The sequence below is a fragment of the Silurus meridionalis genome, chromosome 2, assembly GCF_014805685.1.
Source record: "Silurus meridionalis isolate SWU-2019-XX chromosome 2, ASM1480568v1, whole genome shotgun sequence".
Taxonomy (NCBI): domain Eukaryota; kingdom Metazoa; phylum Chordata; class Actinopteri; order Siluriformes; family Siluridae; genus Silurus; species Silurus meridionalis.
The window spans coordinates 17,631,197-17,651,221 of NC_060885.1; the positions used below are offsets into that span (position 1 = coordinate 17,631,197).

At 36.4% G+C, this 20,025-nt stretch overlaps 1 protein-coding gene across 2 annotated transcripts; it reads left to right on the forward strand.

Annotated features, from left to right (window-relative positions):
• The first annotated feature begins 54 nt into the window (after nucleotides 1-54).
• On the forward strand, nucleotides 55-19,428 carry antxr1d (ANTXR cell adhesion molecule 1d). 2 transcript variants are annotated; one of them, XM_046873397.1, is made up of 18 exons: nucleotides 64-687; nucleotides 2,644-2,715; nucleotides 2,838-2,909; nucleotides 3,000-3,081; nucleotides 3,185-3,215; nucleotides 3,311-3,384; nucleotides 3,478-3,546; nucleotides 3,661-3,741; nucleotides 3,860-3,920; nucleotides 6,554-6,652; nucleotides 6,802-6,871; nucleotides 9,986-10,064; nucleotides 10,866-10,961; nucleotides 11,059-11,094; nucleotides 12,521-12,619; nucleotides 12,956-13,123; nucleotides 13,733-13,813; nucleotides 18,481-19,428. In XM_046873397.1, the coding sequence occupies exons 1-18, from the start codon at nucleotides 527-529 to the stop codon at nucleotides 18,751-18,753; spliced, it is 1,704 nt and encodes a 567-aa protein (XP_046729353.1). In that variant the 5' UTR covers nucleotides 64-526; the 3' UTR covers nucleotides 18,754-19,428. The 2 variants fall into 2 exon arrangements, 1 of the variants encoding a protein (XP_046729353.1); XR_006928548.1 differs by lacking the exons at nucleotides 12,956-13,123; nucleotides 13,733-13,813; nucleotides 18,481-19,428 and adding an exon at nucleotides 10,695-10,714 and having other exon boundaries at nucleotides 55-687.
• The last annotated feature ends 597 nt before the right edge of the window (nucleotides 19,429-20,025 follow it).

Here is a 20,025-nt window from a genome sequence, read left to right on the forward strand (position 1 = left end):
TGTGTGTCCCACACCCATCCACGCTCACATCAGATTTCCAGCTAAGTCCTGCTTTATCTACTGTACTCTTGTGCTGAACTCAGTGATCACTTCATCCAGAGACATTGTTGGCCAGGTTGTTATCAGGCGCTTTTTGTAGTAACACTAAGTATACATGACCATTATATATCCTTTACCCAGATGTGTTTTTTGTTATAGTTGAATGCTGCATGAACAGTAATTGAGCATTAGAACAGCAGCAGGTTTGGTAGTGCAGTGCAGTGCAGTGTAGTGCAGTGCAGTGCAGTGCAGAGTGTTTGGGTGAACAGCACTTCCTCCGATAAAGTGCACTCTCCGTGTCCGGAGTGTGCACTAGAGGAGGGGCGATTCAGGATGGTTAGGAAGCGGACACTCAAAGCACTGCTGCGTTGAACACACTGACAACTCGATGGCATCTGAGTGGAATATGTTCACAGGGAGAGCTTTGTTTCTTTTCTGAGGAATTATGCGAAATCTGCGTTTTGTCGCTTGTTCAGTGTGGGACTGAATGAGTTGTTTGGGAAAGATGGCGCGCCCTCGGCTTAGCTTTGGTTTGGCTGTGGTAGGAATGGCGATGCTTATTCTTCCAAATGGAAAAGCCGAGCCTAGTGTTAAAGAGAAGGAGAGCTCTTGTCAAGGCGCCTTCGACTTGTATTTTGTCCTCGACAAGTAAGTGCAGCTCTGAAGTGTCCATGCGTTCCCATTATACAGATATACGCCGAGTCGCGCGTGCCAAACACCACTTAACCACGAGGTTCATTATTACACCTATTAAACAGCGTCTGCATGCTTGTATTTACATTCCGCAGCGAATAGGACCTGAAATAATAAAAACTGTCCACTCATTTTACTGGGTTAGAGATTAATATTATATCCAGTCAGGTCATTTGACTGAAAATTATTATTTGTCTCGACTTGGACATGGATTTCATGTGTTTCCTGCATCTTCAATATTGCAATTTCTAAGAATAAAATCTATCTATCTATCTATCTATCTATCTATCTATCTATCTATCTATTTATCTATCTATCTATCTATCTATCTATCTATCTATCTATCTATCTATCTATCTATCTATCATCTCTCTTATATATTGTCTATCTGTTGGATGTTTATCAATGTAACAGTACAATGTAAATAGAGAGATTTGTGTTTAAATATAATAAATAATCCACAATAATGAACATACTGTACAGCTGATGGTCACCTAAAGTAACTTGCTTGTACTATACTATATTTTATGGCTATTATTAGCCTATAGGACCTCCTTCCTCCTTTCCAACACCCAACACCCAATGCAGGATGGTGTAGGTTTCAGCTGCTTGTCCTCTGCAGGAATTAGGGAGTGTTTCTGAAGCATCCAGTATATCCCGATCACAGATTAGCAGCAGCTCTCAGAGATCTGTGAATAGCTTAACATGCTCTAACATGCTTGAGTACAGTAGTAATGACTACTTTTTTTTTTTTTATCAAAAATGCTTAGGCATGAAATGGACTTCAGACTAGTAAGCCCCAGTCGACTAAAAAGGGAGATTTTATTTTTCTAAATAAACATACAATAAAGCAACAACGCATCTTCACATATATGAATTGTTTTTATTGTTGAAAATTAAATCAGCATTGTTGCAGTGATACTGAATTGTTTTTAGTTTAAGAGAAGTAATTTATTATTATTCAAGCATTTGTCCATTTCTAATATTAGAGACATTAGATATGTAATTAATAAATATATATTATGAAGTTATTATTGTCATTTCAGTTGTCAAAAGCATTAGATTTTTCAGTGTCATGTTGCATGATACTGAATGTAAGTATTTTTTTATGTATTCTGCAGGTAAATTAATCCTAAACTTAATTTTTTTTTGTCTATCATATTGAAAATTAGATTTAGTAGATTATAGTAAAACAAAAAATAATCACAAGTGCTTCCAGGTATTCAGTATGCTACTGTTACAGCAACTATTATTACTGAATTACCTATGTCATTAATGCAATTACATCCTGAATTATTTATATAAATGTTGGCCTGAGTTAAAATAATATACTTAATATTCTTTTTAAAAATCTGCTTTTGGTTTCACTGTTAGAATCAGTGGTAGTTCCTTTATTTGTAACAATACAAAATGATGCTGATGAGTTCACGATTGAAAACATCTTTAAAAACAATGTGCAAACCAAACTCCATGAAAAGAGTCCAGTGCCACATCTTATAGTCTTCTTCCAGACAGGACATAGGCTATGTTACAGCATCAAATTGCCAAAATATGATTAGCAGTGTCTTAGATTATGCACATTTGATTTGTTGAAGATGTTGGTGTACATGCCAGCTCTACTCTCGCTCTCAACCAGTTACTCTTGGCTCTTGCCATCTGTTCCAATTCAACAGACTTGATCCATGAGAGGGGGGACACACAATCATTTGACACAAAGGCAATTAGACCTTGTAGGAAGCACTCTGGCGCCTGTAATTAATTAGTAATCTGTATTCTTTGCACAAGGATAGTTTACCAGTTACTTTAGTCAGACCATTAAATATAATAATTAATGATTCATATTAAAAATCACAATTCAGTGGATATATTACAGTGCAAACCAGGTTGTTCTAATGGTGTGCTTTAACTCAGATCTGGAAGTGTCAAAAACCACTGGACTGAGATCTACTCCTTTGTGGAACATTTAGCAGAGAAATTTATAAGGTAATTCATGTTCTGGTTTTGTTGGTATTTTCTCTTTTGATAGTATATCAGTCTGTGATATTTAATGCCATAATTTTCTCTATATATTTTGATAAATATTCAAAAATGTATTACTTTTATAGCCCAATGCTAAGGATGTCCTTCATTGTCTTCTCTACACGTGGAAGTATTATCATGGGACTAACTGAAAATAGGTATGACAGCCAAACCTGTCAATTTATTGTCCTTGTTTAAATAACATGTATAGCTTATAAATCTGAGGCTCTTCTTTCCTTAATAAACAGGGATGAGATCACAAAAGGACTGAGCGTGCTAAAGAATGTGGTACCAGGTGGTGACACAAATATGAACCTTGGATTGCAAAAGGTATCATTTAGTGCTTCTTATTACACTTTAATATTTACCCTGATGTTTTATTTTTACTGTATTTCGACATAAATGCTTTGCTTTACTTGCTTTGCAATTTCAGGCAAATGAGCAAATATATCATGGAAATTATGGTGAGTGTCAAACCAATATACAGTAATACTGCATTTTACCTGCTTGCTTAAACCAGGTAATCCACCATTGTGTGATATTTATTTTTTGTTTTCAGGGACAGCCAGTGTTATCATTGCTTTGACGGATGGCGAGTTAAATACATATCAGTATATCACAGCACAGCAAGAGGCAAGTAAACAAGCTGGTGGTGGCCTCTCTTTTCGTTTACTTAATAGTGCATCGTGTTGATACGTTTTTATACCTCGGGGTGTCTATGTGCAGGCACAAAGGGCCAGATCTTTAGGAGCCATCATGTATTGCGTTGGAGTGAAAGACTTTAATCAAACACAGGTACAAAGTACAACACATAAACAAATTATTTATCACTATGCTTACTGAAAGCTTTAGTATTGGTTGCTTGTAGAGTCAGAGAACCTACAAGAATAACATTGTACTGTGTGTTAGTTGGCTACTATTGCAGACACCATTGAGCATGTGTTTCCTGTTGTGGGAGGTTTCCACGCCCTGAGAGGAATGATCGATTCAGTATGTTTTGTGTTGTGATTGTCTCAGTTTGCCTTTATAACAAAATAAAGCTTATGATTATAGTGTTTAACGCATCATATTTTGTAGTTTTATAATTCTTTCTCTTTTTTTTTTTTAGATAATCAAAAAATCATGCATTGAGATTTTAGCAGCAGAACCATCAAGTGTGTGCGCTGGAGGTAAGAACTTTAGCAGAGGTTATATTATTTAAATTGTTTTGTACAGGGATTTCAAACATTTTGTGGTCAAGGACCCCATTAAATATAAAATAAATTCCACAGATGCACTTCATGAACTTTATACACATTATATGTGTGATAATATTTTATAATACTTATAAGAATCTAATTCTGTTCTTAAACTTTGCACTGACACAACTGACAGGTTCAAGTTGACATCATTTATTTGACTTGACTTTGTCAAGGTTTGGGATTGAATCCATTTAGTTTAATAACTATGAGATATGAGTACATAATAAATATTATATACCCCAGCTATGCTTCATGGACCCCTGGGAGTCCCTGGATCATACATTGAGAAACAGAGATACTAGCTAATACTGTGAAGGAAATACAAATATATAAAAATTTAATATTTAGGATGCAGAGGTGGGGTTGCATTGCTTTTGTGTCTTTTTACTAAATGGCTGCTTGTAGTATAGTGTGTCTACCGAAGATTGCTCCACACAACTCCTCAGAAAATGAAAACTGATTATGTCTGAGCAGCGCTAATCTGCTCAGTAGCCTTGACACAGTCAGTGTGCTGTAAGTGCAGCTTTCTGCAGTAAGTGCATACTAAAAAGGTCATGTCAAGCCTCATCCATCCTGTGCACTATACACACACAAGTGCTTAGTGTCTAATGAGCTGGCTAGGAGCTTGGCCATTTAAAAGCACATATCCCAGACAACAGGTCAGTGTATTACAAAGTAGAAAGGATAAAGCAGGCTTTAAAAAAGAAAAAGAAAAAGGAACAGCTCTTTGATATTATTTCATCATTCTGTCACCATGTGGGATGCATGAACAATTATAGAAGATATTAGAGATAATTAATAGAAATATTCCATTCATCTTAATAACCTATGATTCAGTTGTTACAGAAATTTTGTCTGTTTTTTAATAGTATCTTTAAACATTTGTATTAATGACTTCAGCCCAATTAAATTTGCATTTCAATTATTGATGTATTGTTGAAATTAATTTAATGGAAATGTTTCATGACAATAAATAGCATCATTAGTGGAGCATATTAAAATAAAAATTTATTTATCAACCCCCCATTAGGTTTAATCATTGCATATTGACTTGCATTATTTGGTAATGATGCAGAAAAGGATGCATAAACCCACAGTAGATTCTTACTTCACATATAAGCTATAATTTAATAGCACATGTATTGCTTATTCAGTTATTGACAGTGTCATGTTCAACCCTCTCAAGTGTGAGGCTGATGCGAAGTGACCAGGCCACACAGGCTGAACACAGGTCATCTCTCACCACAATGAGAACACAGTCTGATATTTTACATGACCGATTATTGCGCTGATGACTGCTCAGCTATTGCCCCAGCAGCCCAACGTACATCGGCAGTGATTGAAGCCCCATCTTGTACGTATCACTTTGGCTCTGTGAGACCTGGTTAGAAAAGGTCTAAGGTGTTGATAGGAACTGTCGGTTTTCTCAGCGCAGTGTGACGGGTGCAGGTCCACTGTGTACCAGCCCCTGATCACCATTTTGCCCCAAGTAGTATCCACTGCACTCCACAGCGCTGACCTTTATCCCCCATGCTGCCCTGTCACAACCTGACACACTAAATCTGACAGTAACAAAGGATGAAAAGGACATGGATGCTGCAATCAATGAAATTAAAAAGAATTTGTGATATTAACCATGCAAATGTCCCATTAGGCGGACAGCACCACAGAAAGCCAGGAAAGGCAGATTGAGGCAGAGACATGTCTTTAGAATGAAGGCAGTTATGTTTACTAATACATTGAATATTCGTATAGTTGTTCACTTCTATTGACAAACATGAATTAACTGCATTATTTTATACTTTTGTTGTACTTGTAAAGAAAATATTATCTGATAGGATGAGGAACAACAGTTAATGTAAGGGTAGGGTAGGTCTTACAGCAGTGGCATTCACTTGACATGTACTGGCTGCAGCATATCTTTAATGGAATCATGGGCAGAGATGTATTTTATTCACTGAACTGTACAGTTAAATGTTAAAGGTCGAAAAAATGCTCATCTACGTAAAGATTTTCTTTAAGAATGAGGTGGACCTTTTCAGCACAGTTTCTAAATTCTTCTCGTAATCTTATTATCACGCTGCGTCCTGTAACACTGTAACACTTTCCGCAGTCGAGTCTGTTTTTCTTTCTAACATATGCTACGTAGCAGCCATCAGTAGAGCTACAGCAGTGCCTGAGGCAGCAAAATGGTCAGACAGCCAGCTTTGTCAGCCACCAATGCAGTCCCTTCTCCAGTCAAACAATACACAGAGATGTGAGAACTACATGACTTTTATCCTCAGTGAAAAATATGCTCTCTCACTTTATCTGATTGAGCAGTGATTTTTTTTTCCAAGTTATTTTTTTTTTTTTTATTATTTACTCAGATGTAATCACAATAAAATTTTCTACCATTTCTTACTATATATATATATATATATATATATATATATATATATATATATATATATATTTATTTATTTATTATACTTTTTTCAATAAGTCACTGCTAATGTATGTGAAAAAGAGTAGCATCACTGACTGTAAATATAAACCATTCTGGTGTATATTTTTTGCAGAGGCATTCCAAGTGGTTGTAAGAGGCAACGGCTTTTTGTACGCCAGAAACACAAATCAGGTCTTGTGCAGCTTCAAAATCAATGACACAGTCACAGTGAGTAAGTAACAGTGAGTTTGCATAACTGTAATTTTAAATACATTTATTTTCATTGGTAAATGTTGCCATTTGGTCATTTAAAATGGATGATGAATGTTTAATTAAGCATTTCCAGGTTATTTATTTACTGTTTCGCTTTTTCGTTAACAGATGAGAGACCTGTAAATATTGAAGAGACACTTCTGCTTTGCCCAGCACCAGTTATAGATGAAGTTGGAAAGTAAGTGTGAAAGCTGATCACTACCTTCTTTGCCCTGATACATCACTAACCTTGAAAAATTTGGGTCAGTGTCATTGTAAATATTCCGCATCAGTCAAGCTTGCGTGTTCTAACGCATTGAGACACCAGACACGTTGTGCAGAATGTTTAATTGGCATCTCTATGAGATGAGAGATAACTGCAATTGGCTTCTCTCATTTGAGAACAAGTGAATGTGTGTATAAGCCTAGAGCATAGAGAGCTTGCAAAAAGGAGCCCCCATCCACATAATCTGCTCTCACAACAAATGAGCTGCTAGTAGACACTCTCTGCTTCAAGCTCGCTGCATAATATTGAGCACCGCTGGCTTTAGACACCTTGAGGAATTTAATGTCTTGTTCTTGTCAAAGTAGATTTTCTGTGACTGAACCAGTTCTTGTCAGCTGGGGAAAGGGCACCATTTTCTAAATGACTTTATATATATTGTATGCATATATATATATATATATATATATATATATATATATATATATATATATATATATATATATATATATATATATATATTAGCCTTTCTGTTTGCTTTAAGCAGTTTGACCAATCTCCTTTCACCACACTCACTACCAAGGCATCTTCACATGCAGAACTGCTTCTTAATACATGTATTTATTTGCCCCCTCCCTAATAACCTAGATTATCTATTGTTACCATGGTTATGACTTGCTTATGCTTCAAAGATTCCCCCAATCTGGTTTTATCTTGCAAAGAATGATTTAATTTGTCTGTACTTGACCATAATAAACAAGGAAACAAAGGTGTATTTTTTTTATTGCTGTTAATAATATTAATAGTTTATTGCTAATGGGCTATTATTAACAATGCATTATTATTTATTAACCGTAAACCTTTTTAGCATATATGTAAGCCATAAGCATAAAGTTGGTTATGTATTTGACTCAGAAGAAGTAAATGCAAATTGAGCTTTACCTTTACTCATGTGTTCATTATGAGTGCACCTGCATAATACTGTAATTAAGAGATTACAAAGGATCATGATAAAGACCATGTTGGTAATAAAACATACTTTAAATAACAGAATGGGCATTTCCACTTGATAACTTGATCAGTATGTCAGATGTATTGTATAGCACGGTTATTAACAGATTTGTGGATGGCTATATGAGCTGTTTGTCATGTTTAGAGAGAAGATGGTTGAGAGGTGGGGGAGAGTAAGATTTTAGGGCAAAAACTGCCCCCCCTTCATTTCGATTGAAGCCTTGCCTTATAAAATAAGGTTGTCACTGCTGTCACCCAAATGCATGATGACTGAAAGGCTCTTGGACAATGTGCTTAAAAAGGGCCAGCCACTGCCTGATTGATGGAGAGTTAGATTTCTCTGTCACCGGAGCCCCGTTCATTCTGCTTCTGCTCCCCCTGCCAAAGGGCTATCAGGGATTGAGCAGGTCTTCCACACAAGAGCAAGCAGTGCAAGAGACATAGGGAGAGAGCTAGTAATAAAGGGGTTAAACCCTTAGAGTAAGTTATTGACAGCTCTTCTTCTGTCTGTTTATATAAAACGAGGATTGTCCCAGAAGAGAAAGCGTGGATATTTTTTATTTCTACCACGCTTGAACTGTAGTGCCCATGATTGAGCCAAACATGGAAGCATGTCTCATGTTGGATGAGCTTCCATTTTTAAGAGAGCTGTCATAAGAGGATGCCAGAGGGGCAGTCTGACAGCTTTTATATCCATAAGAATGGGTAATTAGTGTCAAACCTCATTTCTCACAAATAGTCGACTTTTTCAATCAAAGACGACTCCTTCATGAAAGATCGTGTATTAAAAGTGTTAAAAGCATACCAAAAAGATATTTACGCTATCATTGAGAGATCATGAGTTGGAATCTCAATGAACTTATGTTCACCTTTTTGACTAAAAGTATTTCGAATAAGGATTCCAAGAGAGTTTTATCAAACAGAACCACTCTTTTGATGATAGTTGTTGGTGTTTTTTCTTTTCAATTTCTAAGATTGTGCTCTTAGACTGGTCAGAGCATGTCCTTTTCCTGTTGTGCCTTGTCTTTGGTGAACCTTAAAACTGAACTACCGGTACTTTTTTATTTGCTGCTACTGATTATTTCTTTAATGATAAAGAAATTATTATATTAAATGGCAAACATGCATAAATTGCCATTTAAATGCCTTTTCTGACAAGTTCTTCTTTTCTATTCTATTTCTTTCTTCATTTTATTTTTTATATATAATATGCAGTGTATTAAGGTGTGAATCAGTGATACAGGACATAATGATTGAAGTGAATGTACAGTATTACATTTTTATGTGCTTTCTACTACTGCATGTCTGTTATAGAAATATTATATAATATATTCTATAATATTTCTATACATAATTTGACATCATCCATTGATCTACAGTAGGAATCATTCTTATAATTATTTATGAATTTAATAAGCTGTGAATGAACAGTCGTATAAAAATCCCATGGCATTGAGTTGTTTTCTGTTTGCTTACTGATGTTACTAACTAAGCTTGACAAATATGCAGAAAATGATTATACATAATGACAAAATGTATGGGTGTGCCCCTGCTGTTGTGATAATGACTTGGGGCTTTTTTTTCTGGGGCTTTTTAAGGAGGAAGAGAAGAAAAGTATTTTGCTTTTTCCTTTGTTTCCCCTTTATTCTGTTTTTTAACCCAGCCCACTTTTATAATTTTACTTTTCCTTGGAGTTTAGACTTTATACCAATCTATCTTCCCATCTTTCCTGATATATCATCTAAACCTAACATTGACATTGACATTGATGTCTAAATGAAATGAAATCTGATGTCTAAATGGCTCTGGCCAATGTAATGATCCTTTCTACATTCTCTCAGCATTTTGATGGTGAAAACTGATAAAACAGCAGATAAAAGTGCACTGGAAGTAATTGAGGCAGCTTTTTTTTTCCTTTTTTTCTGTAGAACTGTAAACATTTAGACTTATTCAGCTTTTTAGTCCAATCTGCCAGGTCGGAGATCTGATGGAAGAAAACTGAGACAAGCTTGTACAAGCCATTGGAGGAATGTTCTGGCTAAAGGTTTGATTTGTATCTGTGTTTGTGCTCTGATGCAGGGTGATATATCTTCAGGTCAGCATGAATGAGGGCTTGTCTTATATCACTAGTTTGGTGCACATCACCACTACTGAATGTGTAAGTATATCCAGTGTGTGGTACTGATATTGATGCCTGATTCACCACATTCCTCTTATCCCAAACACTTTAAATATTTGCTCATCCACATTTTATGAGTGGCAGAATCTCATCCTGGATACTATAGACTTGTACCACAAAAATGTCACCACAAATTGGAAAGAAAAAATATCTCAAATATCATCAAGTTTATCTAGTATTTTCAATAATACAATTTTAAGTAAGCAGAATATTATTGATAGTTACATTTAATGAAAATATTTAAATGCATAATGAGAACTGCAGCTACCATCGAGTTATCTTAGTGCTGTAACAACAAAACAAATAAAAATTTTACACATTTCCTCCGCTTTTTTTTTATGGGTCTAAGTTGATATTTTTGTAAAGTTGCTACATTACAGTGTTTATTGATAATAGTGTTACTCAAAATACAATTGAGCTAAATTGCTGTTGAGGACAAAAATTCCAGTGGCAAAAAACTAATAAAATGCAGATAGATAATGTTCCTGTGTCTCTGATTTCCTTTTAGTATCTGCTCTGCCCTTCTATTGGTTTCTTATGCATTTTCAAGTTTTTCTTTCCTTCTCTTTTCTCTATACTTTTGAGATCTCCTCTGCTTTCTTTCATCAGAGGAGTCTGTTTAATATCAAGTAAGTTCACATTCTGATCTGTGATAGTTCCTCTTAGACTTCCTAAGTTTTCCCTTCATTCTTCTCTACTTTGTGTTGTGTTTTAGCTTGTGCTTATAATTGTGCTGGTTTGGAAATGATATAAATAAATGATGTATTTGTCTAAATGCAGTTCGATGGTACCATTCTCCTTATTTCATTACTGGTGATTTTCCTGCTTGTGGGTCTACTGCTGATGTGGTGGTTCTGGCCTCTGTGCTGTACTGTGGTGAGTATCCACATATTAGAGGTTTTTCTCTTTGCTTTCTTAGTATTATTATTATTAATATGACTTTTGATACAAATTAATTTTGTAATATAAACAGGTCATTAAAGAACCACCTCCTCCACCACCTGAGCCTGTAAGTTGAATTTTTTTTGTATTACATTTGTATTGTATTGGTTTTTTTTTAATCATCACTGATCCAATACCTTTTATTGAAAAGAGGGCTCATACCAACAAATTGGATCAAATATCAAATGTCAATATCGGATTATTGTACTAATTATATTACAAACTACGTTATTCTTGTGTATATTAATAGTGAAATATTTCAGGATTAAACGAAAAAATAATGTTGAATAGATTTTAAAGTAAACCATATTTGACCAGAGAAGAGAAAGTGCTGTTGATCAATTACTAATAGTACCCCTACATCAGCAAATATAGAATCATGACCGTATCTATACTTTAATCAAAATCTCCACAATAGATTAAATAACTTACAGTGCTGTAGGGTTTAAATGGATTTAGGACATGCCCACACTATTCCTTTCATTATAACATTTTCAATATTGTTTTCAGGACAATGTAACTGAGATAACATTCGGACACACTGCATTTATTTCTGTCTTAATGGATTAATTCAAATGGATATAATTGAATATGATTTTTAAAATACATTGTGGATATTTTTAAATGTGTGCATTAAATGTTATCAGTATTTTTGTTTATTTTGTAGAAGCAAACGTACAAAATAGATCAAAAACATTAAATTAAGAGATGACCACATGAATATCCACTTAAGTTATATATTGCTTTGAATAGCAGCACATTCTGAAATAAAAGCAAGGAATTGTGGAGATATATTACATTGACCTCAACTATTATTAAACCACCTCCCCTAAGACCCCATATATGTAAATTAAATTATGGTTTTAGATCTTCTGTATAAAAACCAGACTGGTTTTATCATAACTAAGAAATGTCTTCATGAAGCTTCTCTGGCTTACATCTGACTAACCCAATTAGTGTCACTGACACAGTGACATATGTGCTGGTAGTGCAGCAGTGCAAGTGAACAACTAAAAGGAGAGAGAGTCTAGACTATGACTCCAGCATGATAAAGTGCAAAGGGACGGTGCAGCAGAATGTGCAGAATGGCCCTCTTGTCTTCGTTTTGTTCCCAGAGGTCAACGGCGAGCAGTCACCAATGCTGATGTGAAATAAGAGAGCTTTGTGGGAGTATGCTTAGAGTGTGCATCTGTGCTACTTAACACTGAATCTATAAACAAGGACCCCTGTCTGCTTAGGTTTAATGGATGCAAGTTTCCCTTTAATTAGGAATAACAATAAGCATGCTATTTGTGTCTTTTGCACTATTCAGCTGTGTTTTGTTTGACTGGAAGCAGACTAAGAGTAAACTCGAACAGAAACGCTTTTAGGCCTTATACACGCTGTGACTCAGGTTTAAACTTTTAATTAAACAAATTACTGTTTGTGTGTGTGTGTGTGTGTGTGTGTGTGTGTGTGTGTGTGTGTGTGTGTGTGTGTGTGTGTGTGTTCAGGAGTCTGATGACGAGGATGGAATGCCAAAGAAGAAGTGGCCTACAGTTAATGCCTCTTACTATGGGGGCAGAGGTGTTGGAGGCATTAAACGAATGGAGGTAAAGGGTTTTTTGCCTTTGTGATTTTTCAAAACTTTTAAAACAAAGTTTTAAAAGAGATATCAGGATATATTGATTTGCTAAGCAACTTCGAATTTGAGATTGATGCTATTTGAAAATATTAAGTATTATTACTACCATGTATATCAGCAATTTAGGACAAATATAACATGAGCCATATGCCTTCTAATTAATCATTTTGGGTTTTTTTGTATTGTATAAGTATATTGTAGTATAATTACTTGAAGGTGTAGGTCAAAATTGCAAATACACAAACATATGGACTTTTACGTCCTATTTTCTCTACATGAGTTTTGTTGTACTGCTATTTGTTAGGTGCGCTGGGGGGAGAAAGGCTCTACAGAAGAAGGCGCTAAATTGGAAAAACCCAAGAATGCAGTGGTGAAGATGCCTGAGCAGGAGTTTGAGCCCTTTGAGCCCAAAACAAAGAGGTCAACAACACACGGTCGTTCACAGCAGAGGAAGTGGTACACTCCCATTAAGGTACTGAGTCTCTCCACAGATATTAGGCTTTAGATTCATGCACATATGAATAATCAACCTTTATTTTTCACATATACATTAAAGCACACTAAAAATATGTTCTTTGGATAACCTCAGCCTTTTTAAGTCAGAGTGCAGCGTCAGTCGTGATGCGGCACACTCCTGAAGCAGAGAGTTAGTGACCTTGCTCAAGGGCCCAACAGAAACAGCTTATGGCTTGAAATCCCAAATTTCCTGCTCTTAATCCAGAGCTTTAATCATTAAACCACTGCTCTGATATGTAATACAGAGGCAGACAGTGCCGATAATGCAGAAAGAAAGGGGAAAAAAAGAGACTATATGTGAATTTCTGTTTATAATGTGTTCCTCAACATTAAATGCAATTTTAAATGGATAAAAAGTACACAAATAAACCAAATAAATGAAAATGTTATTGTTGGAAATTTTGCTGTTTTGTAAAAGTAATAAGACTTTTATCAGTGTGGACATGTAGGAAAATATCCACGACAAGATGGTGTGATGGGGCCTGTCATGGTTTATTTCTTTACATCATATTGATTTGTACACATTCGGTGAGTGATGTTTGCTGGTGTTGTCTGCCCTGTTCAGGGGAAACTGGATGCCCTGTGGGCTCTTCTCCACCGTGGGTATGACCAAGTGTCCCTCATGAGGCCGCAGCCAGGAGATCAGGTAGGAATAATATATAAATCCATCCAAAATATTATTTCATGTATTTGCTGTAACAGTCTGTGTCTGAGTGAGATCTATGGAATGTAGTTTTATCTGGCTTTAGTGCCTAGAACTGGCATGTCTTTTTACCTTATAAGGAAGTTTAGGGGCTTATTCAGAGACTGGTCTTTTTTTTCCTTCTTCTTTTTGTGTTTACTAGTATATAATTTGAAATGCATGATTTCACTTTGTGAATTTTGTATTGGCTGCATTTGGTGTTTGCATTTGTGTGCAGAAAGAAAGAGACAACAACATTAGTTTTAACTGGCTCTTTGCTGCTGCTCAGCTAAATAATTTTTTAGAAATGTAAATCTTGCACTCTACTACTTTTGTCTATATCAGAACATAATATAGACAAAAACGACATTTTCAAGTTGTTGCCAACAGCGTTTTCTTGTAGTTCACTGAAGTAGGTTCGGAGATAAGAGTGACTTCATAATCAACCTGCACACTAAAAAAACATGGTGAAACACCTTCAATGCTAATAGTGACTTTCTTTCACATGGAGCAGATTTGCATCAATACAGTCTCTTCTTCAAGTCCATTACCATCCCATTTTTCAATGTGTGAGATCTTCTGCGACACGTTGCGTTATTGTGCCACAGCAGACCGTATCATGGCAACACATCTGCAGGGCTATGAAAGGCATCTTTTATGTGGGATGCAGCGATGAAGACCATACAGTCTGATTCTATTGAGATGGCCAAGCTATTGCTCCACTCTCACTGTGGACTGACTCATGTGAATTTTCTGCTATTGAGCTGTGCTGCAGAATAGGCTGCTTGTGTGAGGCAGGGTCAGTGCCCAGCTGCTCTATATACTGTGCAGAAGCTTTGAAAAGTGTTGGGAAAGGCAGCAGATTCACTAAAGAAGAGGGTTTGGCCGATAACAGCTGTAGCATTGAGGCTGGTTTGAACATGTCCACAGTAAGCCATGTGTTTCATGCCCACCTGCAGGACAATGTCTCATGAGCTGCCCAGGCAAAGACATACCAGACAAAAACGACAGACTCACTGTTTACTATATTTTCTTCACTTGCTGATTTCTCTTCAACTATTCTTATTCAGTTACTTAAGTGAAAGAATAAAACAAAAGTGTGTGGTGAGTATTAACCAAATGATATTATGCATTGTAATATTAATAAGTTACACGTTCTAAATATACTTCACGTCTTTCCAAATCCACTGCAAAAACTCTTTGGCAATTTTCTCCTTCACTCTTTTTTTTTTATCTTTGCACTAGCTAATGGTATTTGTAATCGGTTCCTATTTTTTATGTCCTTCAATAGTACTGTGAAATTGGAGTGCATACAGTTTATATATATATATAATTATAATATATGAATAATTGTACACAAATTCCTGTAGAAATAAAATAGAAGTGTGTATAGAAGTTGTCACCGAAGGTTAGTTTCGCTTAATTTTAAAGTGTGACTGAGCACCTGGATTTGGAGCAGCCAATAGTTATTCATATTTATTTCACTTTCATTTCAAACTAATTAGGCTTAATTAATAAAATGATTTAATGAATTGTTTTTTGGAGTTTACGTTTGTTGTTTTTTTTTTTTTTTCCAGCTTTAGAAAAAGGCATGATGGGAGAAGAGAAAAGGCACTTTGTTAATATTAATACCCGACATTAACAAAAAACCTATAGCTAATATATAACACAGAGGCCATTTAGGTTAAACTCATTATGTAAAAGCTTCAGTGCACACATTGTGATGCAAAGGTGACAGGTTTGTTTTATTACTTTCTAAAGAAAAGAGTTCTTGTCTCTAAAAGTTTTTTCTGCTGAAGCTTTTGTCCGCCTGGTTTACAAGGCCACTCTGGTTGAAAGTGTGTAAGCTTGCATTTTCGGTGTCTGCCCATTTACTGCTAAGACAAAGCAAATTTATAGAAGAAAGGGGGAAGTGTTTTGGTGTGTTCTTTGGTAATGACCTACAAGTATGTAAAGGCAAAATGGTGCATATTTCGCCCCTTGCATATCAGTACAGACTAGCAGGATTTCCCAGTTAGCAAGAGAGGATGAAAAGCATGTGATTTTATGCTTTGAACTGTATTTTCTCTCAGGTTGCTCAACAGGTCAGATCCAGAGCACTCTCAGACATACTTGGTGGTCTGATTTAACAGCTTTTTAAACCAAGAGCCCTCTAATGTGACATGGGGCAAGTGAGCCGGGTAGGTTTTGAATTTTATTGTGCTTGTCCATTGTTGGACGGCATTGGGGGGGTGATGGGGATTAATTCATGGGTGCCTAGCTGGGAGGCTGAAGCCATCACTCTAACAGTCATGTGTGGTGAATGGGACAATTTGGCGAGCAGCAGAGCAACAGCCTCGCACCAAAGTGAGCATATGGGCCGAATGAGAATGGAGCCTCCTGAATGGCGTGCAGATGTGCTAGAAGAAGAAGGGAGAGCAAGAGAGAGAAAGAGCAAGGGGGCAGGGGAAACAGAGAGAAATCAGTCCATATGGTGTTTTAACTACTGTGGATGTCCCCCAGCAGGCTTCAAGCTTCGACAGCAGCTCCACAGCAGTTTGTAAAAAAGAAAAAACATGTCAGAACAACACATTAGCCACCAGCCCACCTGATGCATTGCTGTACACAGACCTAGAGCACATTGCAACCACTGCAGTGTGTTCAGGCCAGTTTGGAGAATAATAGTGAATAATCAGTGTATGCACTATAATAGAAAGTTAATACCTGTGGATTTTGTACACATCTCTCTAATTGTGCTGGCGACTGAATAATACTATTCTATTATTACTGTATATGCAATACATAAAAAGTAATGAGCGTATTGAGCTAAAAAGATGTGACCTTCTTTTATGCAAGACGGCAAAGATTCAGTAGACAAATGTGCTTATAAACATAATACATATAAACATCAGCGCACATTTTTGGACATAAAGCCCTCTCTTTCCTGTGATTATCAATAAGGAGTCACTGTCTGTGTGTACTGGCTGTAAGTTAATGTGAACTCTCGAGGATTTTTAAGAATGTGTCCTCGTCGCTATGGTCATCGCTATGGAAAAAAAATAATAATAAATTGACGCTCTTGGTGGCTTATCCTAGCCTTGATCCAGTGCTGTAGAGACCTGGAACAAAAGATGGAATCACTCCTGGCATGGTCTGGCTCGTGGCCTTTAATCTCTCCATCTGTTTGTCTGATGAGCAATCATATAGCATGGCAGAAAGTGGCACCTCCCTGACGGCTGCTCTCATCTCCACTCAAGTGAACGTAATTCAAATGGATTTAAACGAGATTCTGACCCTGTTTTAAGAGTAACACTGAACAAATATTCATGAGCTAGCATTGTGCTTTATTTTGTTGCTGTTAGCCAATAGAGCAACACCAGCCTTGTCTTATTAAGCGTATCTGATTGATTAGAATGGATCCCACAGCCTTTATGATCTAGTGAGATAAACGTATAACAAAAAAAATTCTTTATAAATTTTAATAGAGAAAATTTATACATACATTTGTTGTTTTTACTTTTAATCTTTATGCAGATGTCATTTGAGATTACAGGCATAGAAAATAATATTAAAGTATATTTTATAATGGCTATTAAATACCTATTTACTATCGAATGAATTAGGTTAAATAAAGATGGGTCTCTAGAGACTTGTATATCTGGTGGTCTGACAAAAGAAGGAAGTTGTTACACTTTCAGAAGTTTGTGAGTTCCAAAATATTGAACGTTTACTATTTCAAAATAAATGGCACGTAAAGTACACTCAATACCCTTTTTCTTTGCTTTGACTTTTAGTTGACCTTCTAAACGTTTAAGTCTTCTGACAATGATAAATTACTTGGCTTGTAAGAATGCAGGGTTTAGTTCCCAAAGCTTTTGGAGGATGGGTTTTTTTCCCCCCACTGCTACTCATTCTTCCCAAAGTGCAATGCTGCAACCCCTAAAATCCCCACCCCCGGGATTTTCACGACAACATGATGGCAGACAGCTGAGATTTTGGGTGTGTGATGTCTTGTGCCTATTTGGTGGTCATCATCTGGGCCAAGATTCATAGCACTCCAAGGATAGGATTCTCATGCAAACATCTTTTTTACAGTTTTCTCTTTTTTTGGGTTTTTAATTGTTTTTAAAATAAAGAACAATGCTGAAATTACTTTACTGAAAAACTAATTTTGAATGATCATGTTTAGGTTATTTTTTTATGGCTGGTATATTAAAAAAAAAAAAAAGATTAAAATACTTCCTAATGTGTTTTTTTTTTTCTTTTTTAGGCATTATTTAAAAGTGTGTACTAAGCATTCACAAATGCATTCAGCATTCACACAATTAATTTTTTTATTAAACTGGCATTTATTTTCAAAGTGCCATTATTTATAGGTATAATAACTTTGAAAATCATGGGTTGTGTTTTCCACCACTATAACAAATTTTGAAAAGACCCCTTTACCTGGATCCCACTTTCTCCAAGCATAAAGCTTTTTGCATTCATAGTGAAGATGGATTGCATGTGTCATTGGGACCTCTTTGCTAAATACTAAACAAATCTGGACGGGATGGTAAATGCACGCACACACACACACACACACACATGACAGGGCGGTTAGCTTTAACTCTTAACTGTCACTTATCCTGCCATCTGCTGTGTGCCTGCAGGGGCGATGCATCAACTTTACACGGGTGAAAGATGAGGCAGTTAGGGCTCCACAGTGCAGCCCTTCTCCACCTCCACCTCCTCCACCACCAGCAGAGCACCGGCCCCTGATCCACCCCCTGATCCACCCCTCCACCTCAGCAACTCCCACCCGACCCACACGCTCCCCACCCAGGCCCCCACCAGTGCGATCACAGCATGGACCCCCACCATCACGAGCCCCACCAAGACCCCCTCCTTCTCTTCCCCCACCTCACCCTGGGAACCAGCACTGAGAACTATGCAGAATCCTGAGCACCCTAATCTAAGAGTTGTTGCTGGACAGCAAAAGAAAATGTAACTACTGATTATCGAGAGAGATTGACGAGATATGATCTAATGTGCATTGCTTTGGGTTTGCAAACTATCACATTACTCAGAAAGTCTTGAAAAGTTTTGTTTTAAGTTTGAATCTGAAATTGATGTATTATATGATTGAATGACTGAACGTTTTAGCTAAAAGCTGAAGAATTGAGGGTTTAAGCATGTTTTAGTGTAGGGTACTTGGCTGTATGAAATTTAATAAGGCACTGCTCTTGGATCACTTGTTTAGACCTGTAAAGTAGTCTGAAAAAATAGACATTTCAACTGCAGGGCAGTTCCATCTTCTAATTTATTTAGTCTTGGTTTCCTGGAAAGCACTTGAGCATAGAATGACAGAGTTTCCGCTACTGTTATAGAACACTAAGCATGGCCTAATTTTGTAAAACTGTACTATGGAGGGGAATGCAGGGCTTTGGTTTTCCATACATAGGTTGCTTCAACTGCAGACTACATGATAAGTGTAATTTTGTTTAGTTATTGTATTGTTTTTGAACAACTTTCTCTAAGAAAAGAAAAAAAAAAGAAAAAAAAATGACACATAGCTAACCAAATATCACTGCCATCTATTAAACATTTTTACAACTGAATATACATAGTGCTTTTTTTGTTGTTTGTTTTTTCAAGTATTAACTGGTTCTTCCAAAAAGACAGCAGGACATACAGTGAATATTTCCTGTGTTGTGTCTCAGTCTGTACTCCTGATGCCTCCTCTGAGCTCCGTTTTCTCCACGAGTGCCACAGTGACCTACATCTGATTCACCAATCCAACACATGCCAACACAATCAAAACTTAGAATAATAGTTAAAAGTAAGTTTCAGAAGAATTATGTGGACGAATGTTTATTTTGTATTAAAATAGTGATTTCTGTTTGGATTAGGACCTACCCTGATGTTTGGGAACCAGCAAAATTATTCATTTCTGCTTATACACTAAACACCTACTACCACTGTATTCCTTAAATAGAAATGTAATAAGCAGGAATGTGTTTCATATAAATATGATTGACAGTCAATTTGCTAATCAGGACCTAACTTTTCTACCCCTGAACATCACCACATGTGTGTTTATTATTCCTTTTACTAAGAGGAAACTATGTACATCAAGGACCTTTTCAGGTCAAACTTTTGGAAGGAACATGGATGAGTCACTAAACACTTCACAGTCCAGCTCCATCAGTTCCACA

Coding starts and splice junctions, on each gene's coding strand:
- antxr1d (XM_046873397.1), top strand. CDS start 527: ATGAGTTGTTTGGGAAAGATGGCGCGCCCTCGGCTTAGCTTTGGTTTG. Junction 10,065..10,865: donor ACATCACCACTACTGAATGT/GTAAGTATATCC, acceptor GTCTAAATGCAG/TTCGATGGTACCATTCTCCT. Junction 11,095..12,520: donor CTCCTCCACCACCTGAGCCT/GTAAGTTGAATT, acceptor GTGTGTGTTCAG/GAGTCTGATGACGAGGATGG.